This window comes from Daldinia vernicosa (genome assembly GCF_022497035.1).
Source record: "Daldinia vernicosa strain CBS 139.73 unplaced genomic scaffold F5Y00scaffold_24, whole genome shotgun sequence".
NCBI classification, from domain to species: domain Eukaryota; kingdom Fungi; phylum Ascomycota; class Sordariomycetes; order Xylariales; family Hypoxylaceae; genus Daldinia; species Daldinia vernicosa.
The window spans coordinates 110,535-125,102 of NW_025953940.1; the positions used below are offsets into that span (position 1 = coordinate 110,535).

General features: G+C 48.0%; 4 protein-coding genes across 4 annotated transcripts; 1 reads left to right on the top strand and 3 right to left on the bottom strand.

The window, feature by feature from the left end:
• The first annotated feature begins 40 nt into the window (after positions 1 to 40).
• F5Y00DRAFT_237453 (oligomeric Golgi complex subunit 6) lies at positions 41 to 2,677 on the top strand. The gene has a single exon (XM_048007810.1). The coding sequence runs from the start codon at positions 243 to 245 to the stop codon at positions 2,364 to 2,366; it is 2,124 nt and encodes a 707-aa protein (XP_047864637.1). The 5' UTR covers positions 41 to 242; the 3' UTR covers positions 2,367 to 2,677.
• Positions 2,678 to 2,766: 89 nt separating this feature from the next.
• Positions 2,767 to 4,703, bottom strand: F5Y00DRAFT_269953 (uncharacterized protein; the record flags this gene model as incomplete). Its single annotated transcript, XM_048012521.1, has 1 exon — positions 2,767 to 4,703. Exon 1 carries the CDS (start codon positions 4,564 to 4,566, stop codon positions 2,767 to 2,769), a length of 1,800 nt encoding a protein of 599 aa, XP_047864638.1. The 5' UTR covers positions 4,567 to 4,703.
• A 5,654-nt stretch (positions 4,704 to 10,357) lies between these two features.
• F5Y00DRAFT_237457 (uncharacterized protein) lies at positions 10,358 to 11,650 on the bottom strand. The gene is made up of 2 exons (XM_048007811.1): positions 10,986 to 11,650; positions 10,358 to 10,913 (listed from the first exon to the last, which is right to left on the bottom strand). Exons 1-2 carry the CDS (start codon positions 11,471 to 11,473, stop codon positions 10,448 to 10,450), a joined length of 954 nt encoding a protein of 317 aa, XP_047864639.1. The 5' UTR covers positions 11,474 to 11,650; the 3' UTR covers positions 10,358 to 10,447.
• Positions 11,651 to 12,685: 1,035 nt separating this feature from the next.
• On the bottom strand, positions 12,686 to 14,553 carry F5Y00DRAFT_237458 (uncharacterized protein). The gene is made up of 5 exons (XM_048007812.1): positions 14,296 to 14,553; positions 14,078 to 14,236; positions 13,596 to 14,021; positions 13,398 to 13,538; positions 12,686 to 13,320 (listed from the first exon to the last, which is right to left on the bottom strand). Exons 1-5 carry the CDS (start codon positions 14,365 to 14,367, stop codon positions 13,177 to 13,179), a joined length of 942 nt encoding a protein of 313 aa, XP_047864640.1. The 5' UTR covers positions 14,368 to 14,553; the 3' UTR covers positions 12,686 to 13,176.
• Positions 14,554 to 14,568: the final 15 nt, after the last annotated feature.

The following is a 14,568-nucleotide window of genomic DNA, read 5'->3' on the forward strand; positions in this document are numbered from 1 at the left end:
TGCACTAATTTCTCCAGCTGTCAGACATAATTCCCAGGTGGCGCCTCTCACACAGTACATAGTAGACATATTCAACAATACCACATCCTACAATATCACATCCTACGATATTCGAGATACTCCCTAACAATTTGGCCCTTTTTTTTTCTGGAGTCTTATGTCTTAGTAATATGGAAATGAGAAATGAGATGACGTAAGTTAAACCAGCCCGGGATCATCTAAAGTAATTGGAAATATGAAATATGGCCTCAGATGGCCTCGCCTCACCCCGTCTACCTGGACATGATGGGCTACCGTCGTCGCCCGCGAGCGCCTCATTTCCGGGCCGATCATCAAATCCGCTTTCGTCCAAGGTGACATCCGTTCTATCTACCTCGTATGCCGATGCTGAGTTCCGCGAGTCTCTGGCTTTGCTGGATGAGCGCGGCATCAGTAACACCGCCGACACCCGGAGACAGTTACGGCTAGACGTCCAGAAAGAGGTCATCGATAGTAATGGGAAGATAATCACAGAGTTCGGCCGGGTAGCCGAGCAATTAAGGAGGATCGGCACCACTATTAATAAGCTCAACAAGAATTACCAGGAGATGAGAGGTCATGCCACAGCAGCTCACGAGTCGACCTCTTCTATGCTCGAGGAAGCATCTTCTCTCATGACCCAGAAGAAGAATATAGAGACGAAGCAGCAGGTCTTAAAGGCCTTCCGCGAGCACTTCCTTCTATCCGAGGATGAGATCGCCTCTTTAACCTTAACGGCTGAACCCGTCGACGACCGCTTCTTTGCCGTCCTAGCTAAGGCAAAGTGTATCAGGAAAGACTGCGAATTCCTGCTCGGTTTCGAGAGTCAGACCTTAGGCCTAGAGATCATGGACCAGACATCCAAGAACTTGAACTTGGCCATGCAGAAGCTGTACCGCTGGGTCCAGAAGGAGTTTAAGACCCTGAACCTCGAGAACCCCCAGATAAATTCGTCTGTGCGCCGTGCCATTCGCGTGCTTGCTGAAAGACCCTCTCTCTTCCAGAGCTGTCTGGATTTCTTCGCCGAGGCTAGGGAGCAGATCCTATCTGATTCTTTCTACCTCGCACTAACCGGTACATCCGCAGCCGGTACCAAGGATAATTCCGTAAAGCCCATCGAGCTCGTAGCTCACGATCCGCTGCGGTATGCTGGTGACATGCTGGCGTGGACGCATTCTGCTGCTGTCAGCGAGCGCGAAGCCCTCGAAATCCTGTTTATATCCGATGGTAACGAGATTGCTAAGGGCATCCAAGAAGGCCGGGAGAACGAACTATGGATGCTGATGGGCGACGAGGCAGACGGGGCAGACGGGCCTCCGGAATTCGACGCCGTCAAGGCCCTGAACGAGCTAGTCGACAGAGACGTCTCCGGCGCGGCGCGTATATTAAGGCAACGAGTTGAGCAGGTCATCCAAACCAACGAAGAGACTATTCTGGCGTACAAGCTAGCTAACCTTCTCGCATTCTACCGCGTGACATTTTCTAAGCTTCTCGGCGAGGACTCAGTCCTGCTCCAGTCGATGAGCAACTTGGAATCCGAAGCGCTACGGCAATTCCGCTCTCTAATGCGCGACCACATCACCACCCTCGAGGGCGAATTCCAGCACACGCCGTCCGACCTCGGACCACCCGAGTTTCTACAAGACTGTCTAAAACAACTAACGGCCATCATGAAAACCTACGAGACCTCGCTAGCCGCAGACGGCGACCGCGAGGCAGACTTCGAGCCCATCCTAGCCGAGTCCTTCGACCCCTTCTTCGCCGGCTGCTCTAACATGGCCAAGAACATCGCCGCACCATCCAACTCCATATTCCTCATAAACTGCCTCCTCGCCGCCCAGACCGCATTCGAGCCCTTCAAATCTTTCACACGCACCCGTCTCGAGCGTCTACGCTCTACAATCGCTGACCACAGCGCTCGCCTCGTCGAAAACCAATACGCCTTCTTCCGCGCCGAATCTTCCCTCGAACCCCTATTCACTGCCCTATCACCTCTAAGCGACGCGCGTCCCTCCGACGTAGCCAAGCTTCCTTCTCTCCCGGAACTCCAACCGGAGTCCCTAGCGCGCGCAGCCCAGGGCCTAGACGACTTCCTGCCGTCGGCAGTCATGGACGCGCTGGAAAACGTCAAGAACCTCCAGGACGCGCGGCTGGCGCGCGAGGTCACCGAAGAGGCGGCAGATCGGTTCTGTGCCGACTTTGAGCATGTCGAAGAGCTGCTTGTTGCGGCGGATGAGGCGGCTGAGGAACGGAGAGGAGCGGATAACGGTGGGGATGGAGAGGAGAGAGCGGAGTTCAGAGCGATATTCCCGAGGACGACGGGGGAGATTAGGGTTTTGTTGTCTTGAGGGATCGGAGGGGAGAGGGTTATCTTGTTATACCTATATGGGGGAAAGACCTATAAGGGGAAAAGGGGGAAGAAGTAAGGTATATCCGTGGTCTAGTCCGTATTGCGTGTATGGTTTGGTTTGGTTTGGTATATTACTATGTAGTTTCACGACAAAATAGACAGACAGGAACTCGAACTAGAAAATTAGACGCGGCATGACATCCATGGTATAGCAAGCTTTCTCTTCGCGATTAACTATATCGTATTATATCATATATATATCTATATCTCTATATATGAATATATATATCCATCTATAGCCACATAGTCGCCAACTATTTAGGCACCCATCTATCTATCTACCTAGGTATGTAACCAGTATTCCTCCTACGTATGTACAAGACCGGCAATTAAATACATCAAGGCCCACGTATATCTTCATCTTTCTCAATCGACTCAAACACATCCTCCTCCTCCTTTATCCTTCCCCTTTCTACCCCGTCATCCCTCTCCCCTTTCCCTTTCCCTTTCCCTTTTCCTACATCAACTTCTTCTCCTTCCCCCTCCCCCCTACTCCTCTTAACAGGCCACTTCTCCACATTCGCCGCACTAGGCCTCCTCGCCCGCTTCCCAACAATCTCATCATCGTCATCGTCAACAACATCATCAAGCTGCTTCAGCGCCGCGGCCAGCCGTCGACGCGCCGCGATCTCGCGGTCGCTGCTGCTGGGGCCGGGGCGGTAGAATTGCCGTACTACGCTCACGGTGGCGTGGTAGCATTCGTAGAGGAGCAGGCGCGCGGATGCGCTGGCTGGGTCGTCGATGATGGCGGTGGGGGGGTGGCTTTGGTGGTGGTGGTGGTGGTGGAAGCCGTGGATGAAGTCTGCGGTAGGGTCTTGGCTGAAGATTTCGCTGAAGAGAGGGTCGCCGAAGATGCTGTTGCTCCAGTCGCGGAGGCCGGTGACGGTTATGCCCTTGTCTCCGGGGGTTTGTTCTGGTATTGTTTTCTCGGATATGTCTTCTTCTGTTTTGATTTTTGCTGTATCTTGGGTTGGTATTACCTGTTTGTTGTTGTTTTCGTCCTTACTTATATCCTGTTTTGAAGTCCGTGATACCAATACGTTCAACTCGTCGGCAGCGTCTAGTATTACCAGCCGGGCAGTAGTTACACCGTCCAGGAGATGGCTCAGTCTATTAAAGTAGCTTCTGATCGGCTCGTAGCTAATCGTAACGGCCATATCCTCGGCGTCTCGTAGTACGCCCTCCAGTAGAGAATGAAAAGTTTGTTTCCACGTTCTCGAGTTACGAAGGCCGAGATTAGCTAGTTGCGCCGCGTGTAAGTCGGTGGGCGGCGGCTGTGGACTGATAACCGCCGTAGCCGGTCCGAAAAGCCCGTTTGGTGATACGAAGCTCGAAAGTTGTCGTACAAGTTGGCCTTTTTGAAAGTCTATTATACTTCTCTCGGATGGCGTTAAGGGTGTAGGGAGTTCACGGATAGTGACCCCTCTTGCCGGCTCGAAGATGTTGAACGAAGAACCTAATTCCGTTGACGAAGGGACATGGGTGACAAGGACGGGAAGATACTTGAGCACATCTCGTCTCAAGCTTATTTCTCTCTCAAAGCTACTCTCTATTTCGTCCTTCACTGGTGCACCTTGAGCGGTTTGATCAGAGCTGATATTTCTCCGGGCTATATTCTCAACCTTCTCAACCTTAATAGGAGGCTCAAGTACCCCTTCAAGAACCCATTTTGTAACAAGGGTCTCTGAAAGATTCAAGCCCCTTTCAGACCGGAGTAACCTCAGTGTCGGAGGCGGTGGTAGGCTGAGAACTAATGCTCTACCGTCCGAGATCTTAACGCTGAAAAATCTTAGGAGTCGACAGGACGGTAATGGGCTAACAGACTCGACGGTAATGTTTGGCAACGCTTTTTGTATTGCCAAGCGCATCGATTCGAGCGGGTTGATTCGGTCCATGGGGGATACAGGAAACGATCGCTGGGCCGGTGAAACAGAAGATGGTTGGTGACGCGAAGGAAGCCATCTTGTGGAACAGAATAGGCCGGGTACTTCAAGGCCCCCTTTGTACGGACGAGTTTGAGCAGGAGACTCGGGAATGTGGAGTGAAAGAAAATAGCCACCGGGGCCGACGGGGCAAGGGTCGACTGGTGCTGCTGAGGCCACCCTTGAATTTGGGTGCATTACTTGTACTTGCTGCATGTGCCTTTCTGTGCCTTTCTATAGGGTAAAGTACTATAATAAGGACAAATAATGGCTCAAAATAGAAGGTTGAGACGGGTGCTTGCTCTTCGGTGAACGATAGGAATACTCAAACCGGACATACGCCGAGACGAGAACCTACTTAAATGAACTCGGCAGCAAATTGCTGAACCTGCAGTTCGGCTTGACAACCCCAGATCTGCAAGTCTATGAAAAAAAAAAAAAAAAAAAAAGCAGACAGCTAGGTAGTTTATTAATCTGCAGACGTTGGCGTCTAGGATATACCTAGGCTCTTAGACGACTCTGGGTAGCAAACAGACAGGACAAGGTAACATCCTAAAACAGTGTGCAATACCGTCGATATAAGAGCCTTTATACGAGGAAACGGAGGCCATATACAATCAGCTGTCTCGGCATAGCAAGCTAATAGACGAGCGTCGTCCGATGGGATCCGCAGGACATGTTCAGCCCAAGGGCAAAAGAGCGGTATTACACGATACGATACGATACGATACGATACGATAGGTATAAAGGGACGACAGGAATATTCTAGCGAGGCCAATATGAGATACATCAACAATCAACGGTTGTTAGCGAATAAGGCGTGGCGGCCAGGCGAAGAGAGAGACATCCGACTCGCGGCTCAGAAGGGAACTAAGGTAATAACAGGTAATACTCGCCTAAGTAAGGCGCAAATAGGTCAAAGGAAGTGGAGCTACGATGCTTGGAGTGGCTGCAGCCATGTACATTATACGTTTATACGTCGAAATGGACAAAGGCGTATTATCCATTGCCTCTAGGTTAGTCTCTAGGTAGAGGGTGAAACGACGAAATATGATGGAAGTGTTCCACTCAAAGGCAATAAGTATCCGAACGCCAAGGCGCCAGGCGAGAGATTACAGACTTCTCGAAGCCCAGGTGCATTCAGATTCCCACGGCTGGGAACCCTGGCTAGGGTGCGGCAAGCAAGCGGGCTAAGAAAAAGCTCATGAAGAGCGGACGGGTTGCTGCTGTGGGACTTCATTTTAACGTAGTCCCACGTGTTAGTTATATCGACTATGTATTCTATGACGCCAAAGGCTAGATAGGATGAAGACGGGATTTGAAGAAGCGGAATATCTACCTGCTACATATCGGCCATTGGGTTTTGACAAGCGATGTGTTGCATTGGCACGGTGGTTGTCTCAGCATTCATTGGGTTTGCGGACCAATACAGCGGTGTGCGTAACAGAGTGCGACGAGGATAACGTGATGGCATGTGCCTCGTGGGAAAGGAAGATGTCACTGTGTGTTAGAAGAAGAGATACCTACATAGGTTGGTAGGTTGGTGGGCTGGTGGGTTGGCGGGACGGTTAGTTGATGATTAGGTGATTAATTAGTTGCTGGGCCTAGGTTTAAGGGTTCAGGGTTAAGAGTAGTCAAACTTGGTTAGATCTCTTCTTTGGTAGTTGTAATGAGCAACGTGGGACTTTAGGTTTGAAAGGTTGGCGGTTTGATTAAGCTACTACGTATGTGGTAGGTCGAGATGCAGCAGCAACTTACACCTTACGCTAGAATTAAGAGGATGTGCTAGGTTAAGTTACCTACTGTATGACTGTATGAGGTAGTGTTATATCATGTACTTCGGTATATTAGATCCGTACTACATACGCTAACTATGTATATAATAGAGGTTTCCCAGCATTGGGTACGTGAATTACATGAATTACATGAAGTTGCATTAGCAAGCGAGACGGGGAATTTCTGATTGGTTGCCAGTAAGCGAAAATGGCCGAAAGTAGTAAGGTCCCGAGCCTTAATTATGGGCCACTCCGTTCCGCCCTTGCACCTGAAGCCTCCTTTCTAATGGGGAGTCCGCGAATCATCCCCGACCCATTCACATACTTTACCAGTCTGATACTTTACATACTATGTAGTACATACCTACATACGTAGTAGTATACAGGTAGATAGGTATAATACTACCCATCCACCCCTGTGCTGCTGCTTTTGCTATTGCTGACTCTACATATCATTCCATTCCATCATCAAATATGACCATCCCGCTTCCAAGCACCTATGTAATTGTAATCTACATTCGATCGACGATAGGCACTGCAAGTATGCTCATGTAAGAGAGACGATGCAATGCTTGCTTGGCCTATCACATCTCCAACGGTATTCGATATTTCTCGAACTTATCTGCAGTCTTCTTACATGTATCTTACGGCCTCGCGAGATATTTCACCACTACCTACCTACCTACCTACCTACCTCTTATACGGAGTCCAGTGCCGCAAAATCTTACCTACTACATACTTGCTCCAAGTCCCCATCTTAGGTAAACAAACCTGTCCATTTTTAGGTACCTATACCTACATCTTACACGTAGAATCCCATCCCGGCCCGGCAACTAGATTACTTATTTCGTAAATGTGTCATGCCGTCTCGGCTCCTTCGATGCGAGGTGATGTGCGGTGCCGGCAGCACGGAGCAATCCAGGCCTCCATCATCCCCGCGTAATTTACGCGTATATGTACGTATATGGCAGCTGGAGGCTCGAGGCATCGCCATTCTTGACTTTCACTCGCCAGGATACGTAGTAGCACCCATTTACCCGCGCCATGCCGGCTCCTTCACCATCTTTAACGCGGTTTACAGAAAGCAAGCAAGCAAGCAAACCAATGACAGCTCAACCATGGCGATACTCGCAACGACCCGTATTTGTGTTAGGTAGTTTGTCGTCGATTTTGCCGCAAACAGGGCTTAGCGCGGCTGTGCCTCGGTCTGCTCGGTGAGGGATGAGGGCTTCGCGTTAGAAAATAGGTAAATGTCAGAAAGTTTTCGTAAACACGGCCTGTTCCTTTATTCCTGAGGGATCCTTTACGTATTGTACGATCCACACAGTTTCTCTTGGGTACCTAATCGAGCATGTTGTCATTTTTAACTCGGCGTGTCCGTGCCCTAATCCCTTCGTTGCGTATTTTGTTTTTAATGAACAGGCGGTATCAAGGAGTACTAAGCAGCTGATCCCAGTAATCACAATTCGAATTCATTGGAATGTCACAAGAGTACGGGATTTCAGATAGTAATAGCTAGCTACCTCGTAGCCCAATCTCTTGGTAAACCAGTAGTCTATCATTTTTATAAACCCGTCTTTATAAGTTAGCAAACTCATAGCGTTCAAATATGGGTAAGCCTCAATTTACGTTACCAAGAGAAAAACCCAATGGTTTATTACAACTCTATCTAGTTAGCATATAGGTAGGTAATAGGCAGGCAAGTCCTTCAGATTCTTCCATAAAACTACAAAAGAAAAGTGACAGTCTGATCACCCCTCGTAATTGATCCAAAACCCAGTTGAAGAACTTAAATATGGGATGAATTTTAACACGCAACTAGGCACGAACATCCCATGGACGTCGGTCGTATTATTGTGACGTGTTAGTCTCCTGTCCCTTAAATGTTCCAAGTGATTGTATGTGGCTTAAAGGCAACGGCCCTAGCTTCACGCATAGGCGTGATATCATGATAATACCAGACGACGTTATTGGCGCAGATCTACCTAGTCGGCGAAAGCTGCTGAGTCTCCAATAGCCCCTAGAGTAAGACGCCAGGTCAAAAGGTTGAGCGAATCATATACCCCATCCCAAGCAGACGAAAGCGACTATGAGTAGCTGCACCTTCCAATATTAAAGATGCCATTGGCCTAGAGTATGCGTTGCTTGAACCCTTGAACCCTTAAACCCCATATAAGCAGCCGGGACGTTCCATTTCCAGGCTTCGATCGTCGATGGAGCCAATGTGACCCTCCACGAATGGCATCTTTGTCGGTGCCGTGAAGCTAAACGGTAATCTTAGGCGAAAAGTCCCTGTTTATGGCTAGGATAGCATGTCTTCCCCACATCCAAGATGTCTTTGTAGGGTCTTAATCCGGGACGTGCTGCCGTTGCCAAGTCGAGATAGGCCGAAGACCCGGTTCTCTAGATTCCAATGTAACGCTTCCTAGCCAGCGGTAAACCGACGAGTTTAACCCATCAAAGAAAGGCTCGCTTGCTAAAGATTCTCATTTGTCACTTCCATATAGAAGAATGGTTACATCCCGAGTCTTAACTCTAGACTAGGATGTTGACTGACATACCGGTACTCTCGGGCTCCTTTGAATAGGGATTCAACCGGTGAAAGCTTTATCTCGTTTGTGATAGTATATAAGGCCTATTCCGAAAGTGGTATACTTTGAAGCTTTTTAAAGTCGATTTGTTGATATAAGTGGGATGTGTACTATAGCTAGTTCGACATATTACGCTCGGGCACCATCCATAAGTAGCTTATGGGTATGTCTGCATACATGCCGGTCTTGTTACCGGTAAAACATGAGGGCTGAAATTCAGCTGTATGGTGTGGATACGGGAAGTTAAAGCCTTTGGGTATTACGTTGCATTTGAATAGTATTTTTGACGACGTGGGTCCATTAAATAATGAAATTCACTGGAAGGGATAATGTTGCTATACATAAGCCTCTAAATCGCTCAAAGAAGCATACCGAGTGGAAGCGTTAGCTACAGTACATGAGGCTATTCCCAACTTACTACATACACTATGTATAAGGGTGTTGGGCTTAACTGGAGCCCACTAAAAAGGCTGCAACAAACATTACATAGTAATCCAACCATCATGTCCATCAAGTGGATACGGTCCCATTCACAAATCGATAAGATCTTGAAGCAATCAACCATTTGCGATATGCAGCTAAACTAGTAAAGCCACCGGTTCCCTTCCAAGCTTTTTTTTCTCTTGAAATTTAAGGGGCTTCGGCCGCGTAGAGCTGCGGGAAACTTACAGCCGCTCGGCATTCGGAATCGAGGGAATTATGGCGCCCCTTAACGTTGAAGCTGGTGTCGCCGACGTACCCGGGCTTAACGTCGCCGACTTGTTCAACGCGATAGTCGGGTAGCACGTCCACACTAGCAAAAATGCATCCCTAGTGTAATCTAGGTTAGAGGAATTTGTATAATAGATAAGCCCTTATTCTTAAGGGTAGTCCGCCAGAACTATCAACTAGCCTTGGCAGGCTGATAGACTGCTTGCTACATCTATGTACCACCCCTTTAGAATTGCCAGAGACGCTTTCTTCCCAATGAATAATTATTACTATCTCATATACATTATTCGGTAGCACTGGTTATAACTTATATGCTAGTGGCTCTTTACCTCACGATCATCAGTTACTAGGTTAGTGAGGTCTATGTTAAGGTGAGCCATTCACCTGTGCATGGTAGCATATATATCAACTTAATGTGATCTTCATGAATGCAAACCATTACTGAATAGGAGGGTATATTGATGCATTCTATGAAACTGAGTTGGTATGCCTTGAGTCTTGTGCGACGGTACTATCCGAAATGAACCATCCAGATCTTAGGTTTATAAACGCGGGATTTGTAAGTCTTCTTGTAAGACGGACTATAACTATTCCCCATAAAGTTATTTCAGCACATCTTTTGAAAACTGCTAGCTCCGGCGTATCACTAGGTAGTATACGTGTCGTTACGCCGACCATCGTGGCGAGCGTGCCTCATACAGCCAGCCCCCGACAACTACTTCGTGGATTATAATAAGAGCCATCCAGAATAAAGGATAATTTTAGTACGTATAGCCGTAGGTTCCTATAGTTAAGTAGCTTATACTTCCTCGCCCAACAACAGAGTTGTTTCCTTACTTTTTGCTCCACCTCATAATAGGCACGCTCCCCCCTTTTTATCCCAGGGTAACTAACAATGGTACATAGATCACGCGGTTAGTTCCTAGGGGCCATATTCACAGCTTTTATTATTCTTTTTATTTTCCATTTATTCAATTCGACCAAAAGTTTCCTTACGAAAGACGAAAATGGGTATTTAAATCAAGCCGCAGAAAGACTATTAACTCGGACCCTCTTCAACCCCTCCTCATGCAACCGCTCCTGAAAATTCCGTCCAAGCTCTCCATCCCGAATCAGAACCGTAAAATCCACCCGGTCCGGCAGCATCTCGAGCGGCGCTACGATCTTATTTATCATGCGATACCACTCGTCCTCCAGCAGCGGGTGTTCGAACGCCAGCACGCGGATCGTCAGGCGTCTTAGGCCCGTCATCATGCCTACGACGGCGTCGCAGATCTCCTTCCAGCTCTCGTTATGGCTCAGAGGAGACCCTAAGGTCTCCTTTTCTTCGAACCGCGCCCAGTAGTAAAACCCGGACCAGTCGAGCTCGATGGACCGCACGGCTTCGAGGCCCGCTGTTGGCGAAAGGACGAGAAAGCGGTAAAATGCTTCCATCCTCTCGAACTTGAAGTGGCGTCTGTATAATATACCTAACGTCTCCCAATACCTAATTTCTTCATGTTAACATCGGCAGTAGTCTTATTTCTCTTCGAAATGGGAAATGGGTTGGTGAACTTACATCCGTTTGCAGCTCTGGAGGGACGTCAGCATGTTAAACTCGGCCGTTACATCATCTGCCAGAAACCGTCTCTCAGCCCCGGCCTCCCTCCAGAGCGGTTGGTAGGCGCGTCTCCTATTCTGATCCGCCTCATCGAGCCTCCCCTGGTCACGCGGAAGTACGACGTGGGCAAGCTTATTTACCTTCCTCAGTATGCACGCGTCGTCGTCTCCAAGCGCGTACTCCCATATCGCAAGCCGTATCTCAGGCGGCATTTGCAAGAGCAGACACTGGCTTTGATCGGAATAGGATACGGTATTTGCCAGCCCTAGATAGCCGGCTAGTCGTGAAGGCGCCCATCTGAATCTCCGCCAAGCCTCGGATGTCGAGTTCGGAATCCATCCGCCTCCGTCTGGGGATTTCTGCTCGGCTATCGTTCCTCTCCGCCTCTGATTACGGATATCCCTCCACTCATAACAATATTTAGTACTTGGGTGGAGACGGCCCATGGTTTCGTGTTCTGTAGCCTTGGTCTTACGCCGCAATGTAACAGGGTAACAAGGTATGTATGTGTATGTACACACTAACGTCTTTACATAGATTAGAGCCTTGCTTTTTCTTCAATCGAATATAATAAACATCGAGTAAAATGCTTAAAGCTACCTAGAAATAAGCACTAAAGTCTCATTAGTTTTTATATATTTTAAACAAGTCCTGTCACCTGTTACCTGCTTGTTTTAATAGGCGGGTAATAAGGCGGTATCGGTCCGTTTTGATTATTCAGATTAATAATGTTAGTGTTAAAAGTTATTAAAAGTCAGGGGATGTAAAGGATGAAAGAGAGGGATGAGGGAATAATTACTCCCCGCACTCGATTGGTTGGTCCATCTACGTAACATTCAAATATATATAACAACATCTCGTACAGCTGCTGTCACGTCACGTAGTAGCATCGGCATCGCATTTTCATACCTTTTTCAACGTTAACTATACGAGATATAACTACCTACCTGTTATACGACGCATAACTAGGTATACCTATGCTTATTCTCCCGACGATATGCGTTGCGCGCCTAGTACCCATCGCCTTAAGTCGAGTCCGTAACTCGTAAAATAAAAGAGGATGTCATCGCATCTCGGAAAGGATACCGAGTAACCAATCATATCAATATTGATGTCTTATATTATAGGTAAAGGCTCAAGTCTAACCGCCGGCAGTGACTTAAACCGCCTCCAACGGGGCCGTCGGGCACTGTGCGTTGCATTCGTGGGGAACCCAGAAGTTAGGATTTAAGCATAATCTCCGACCCAATATTTGTGCGAAATAGGTTCAACTTTGATATAAAAGGCAACTCTCCAATTCTTGGACGTTGAAGTGATATTCGTTGCTTCAATAGGGAATTCGCGTGTCATTGGGGGGCGTTTCGTACCATTCTCTGATTGCTTGGCGTTCTGTTAACCGAACCGCAGTGGTCGAGCTGTCCGACGAGGTGTATTGAGCCAGCGTTGATAATCGATGACACGATGCAGGAGAGCGAGTAGGGAAATAACGCAGTTGTTGCTCAAAGAGTTGTAAACATGGTTAAGATGGAACCTCTGACAACATGCAACGACTCCTTTCCTCTAGGTTAGGTATCTCCGCGGCCTTGGGATGAGCCTCGTGGTAATTACATTGACTTAGACAGGCAGTTCTTTTTAGCAAGACTCCGAAACTCCCTGCCAACAGTGAGGTTACAGCATAGGGTAGAATAAATGAAGTTGGATTATCTCGCTTGATTCAACAATACACTCTTATAGTAAAAGGGGTGGTAGTAAGGAGGCGTATAACGTAAACAATACACAAGGTAAGCCTACTTTAATAACAAATTGCTTGTTAATATGCCCAGAAAAAGACCGACTGGGCACATAATTTACCATCGTTGCTTTGGGGTAACTACCTACCTTACAATTCTCGAAGTCTCGAAGTGCAACATTACCGCCTCTTCCAGTGAGAAATGCCCACTTGATAATCAACCAGCAAACAGGTATTCACCACCCGTTAACCTTTATAGAACAGACACCTAAGGCAGGTAGTCAAAAGAGGCTATAGGATTAGCTCAGCAAAGCTCAGCAAATCGACCTGGAATCCGGGGTAGGACTAATGCTGCCTACGTTACATCCCACGAGTATTAGCGTAGTTCCTTCGATGTAGCATCGCACTATATATCTAACTCTAATCCTTAGACTCTTCCGTCTGCGTACTCTTCTCCTGCTTCTTCTTCTCGTCGGGCCCTAGCGCCGACAGGTATATCTCGTGGAGATTATACCGCTTCAGAGACTCCCAGTCTCCGTCGACGACGCTCATGCCGCAGAATGTCTGGCATGGTTAGTTTGATTTTCTTTTTTTGAGAGAGAGGGGACGAGAGAGGGGACGAGAGAGGGGCAAAAATGTACCTGGTAAATGTCGATGAGAATAACCTTGTCCGGAGATGAGAGGTTGACCTTGTGGCGCGGCGCGATGAGCGATGCGACTTTCTTGATCACATCGTCGCGCTTGAGGGTGTTATGGGCGCGGAAGCTAGGCCGAATAGCGTACTAACTCAAGCTGTCAATGACTCCCCTCTTACGAAACGAATTGGGAAGTGAACCTACTGAATAAGCATCCCCATTAGGGACCTCCGTCTCTCCGTCCTCGCCTGCTGCAAGCTGGAAGTGCTTAGCCAGGACATTCTTAGCAACCTCCTCGAGGCCAGCCTCGGTAGCTTTCGCAGTCAGCGTGACGGGGGTAAACCGATTGATGAATCTCGCTCGCCGCTGTGACTTCTCGGTAATCGCCTTTGCATCCTTGCAGATCTGCTGAACGAGCGCGACGGGGTCGACAGGCGGCTTCGTCCGTATGAATAGCAAACAATCGAGATTCATGCGCATGGGCTCGAATACCGAGTCCTTCGATTTGCTCGCAGGTTTCATCCCTTGGATTTCCTTCTTGATGGATGATTCAATATCATCGTCATCCTCCTCGTCATCCTTGGCCTCAGCGGGATCTTGGCGTTTGATGTCGTAAAGCTTCTCGCCGTACTGGATATAAGTTCAGCATCGTAGGACAAATCAGTGCGATTAAGAAGTGTGAATACCTCTTCGCAGAGATCAACCATTTCTGCTAAAGCCTGTCGCTCCTTGCCTTTAACACACGTAGTCCAGATGCCCATGTCACCCACTTCCAGACTCCTGCCCTTTATGGCCTCGAGTTTGGCCTTCTGGTGAGGCGTCTGCCATCTGCCATTACTACCGCCCTGAAAAATGGTAAGATATTGAACATATAGGCTAGAGGCGGTTAGGTATATAATCTCACTTTGCTTTTTTTAACGGGACGACCGTCGGACCCATTAGAGGGAGGCTGTTTTCTCTTCTCAGAAGAATCCATGGCTCGGATGGGGGTAGTAAATTAGGATTGAAGGATGGAACTTCTGCTGATTTGACTCGAGCTATATTATGAATCGGAGTTTGATCGTGATGCTTGTAATTGCGATTTAATTGCAGAGGCAAGAGGTACATAACATAGCATAAGTTTATGATTATGGTGGTCACGTGGGTAACACGTGCATATACCACCTAATGTGGGTTT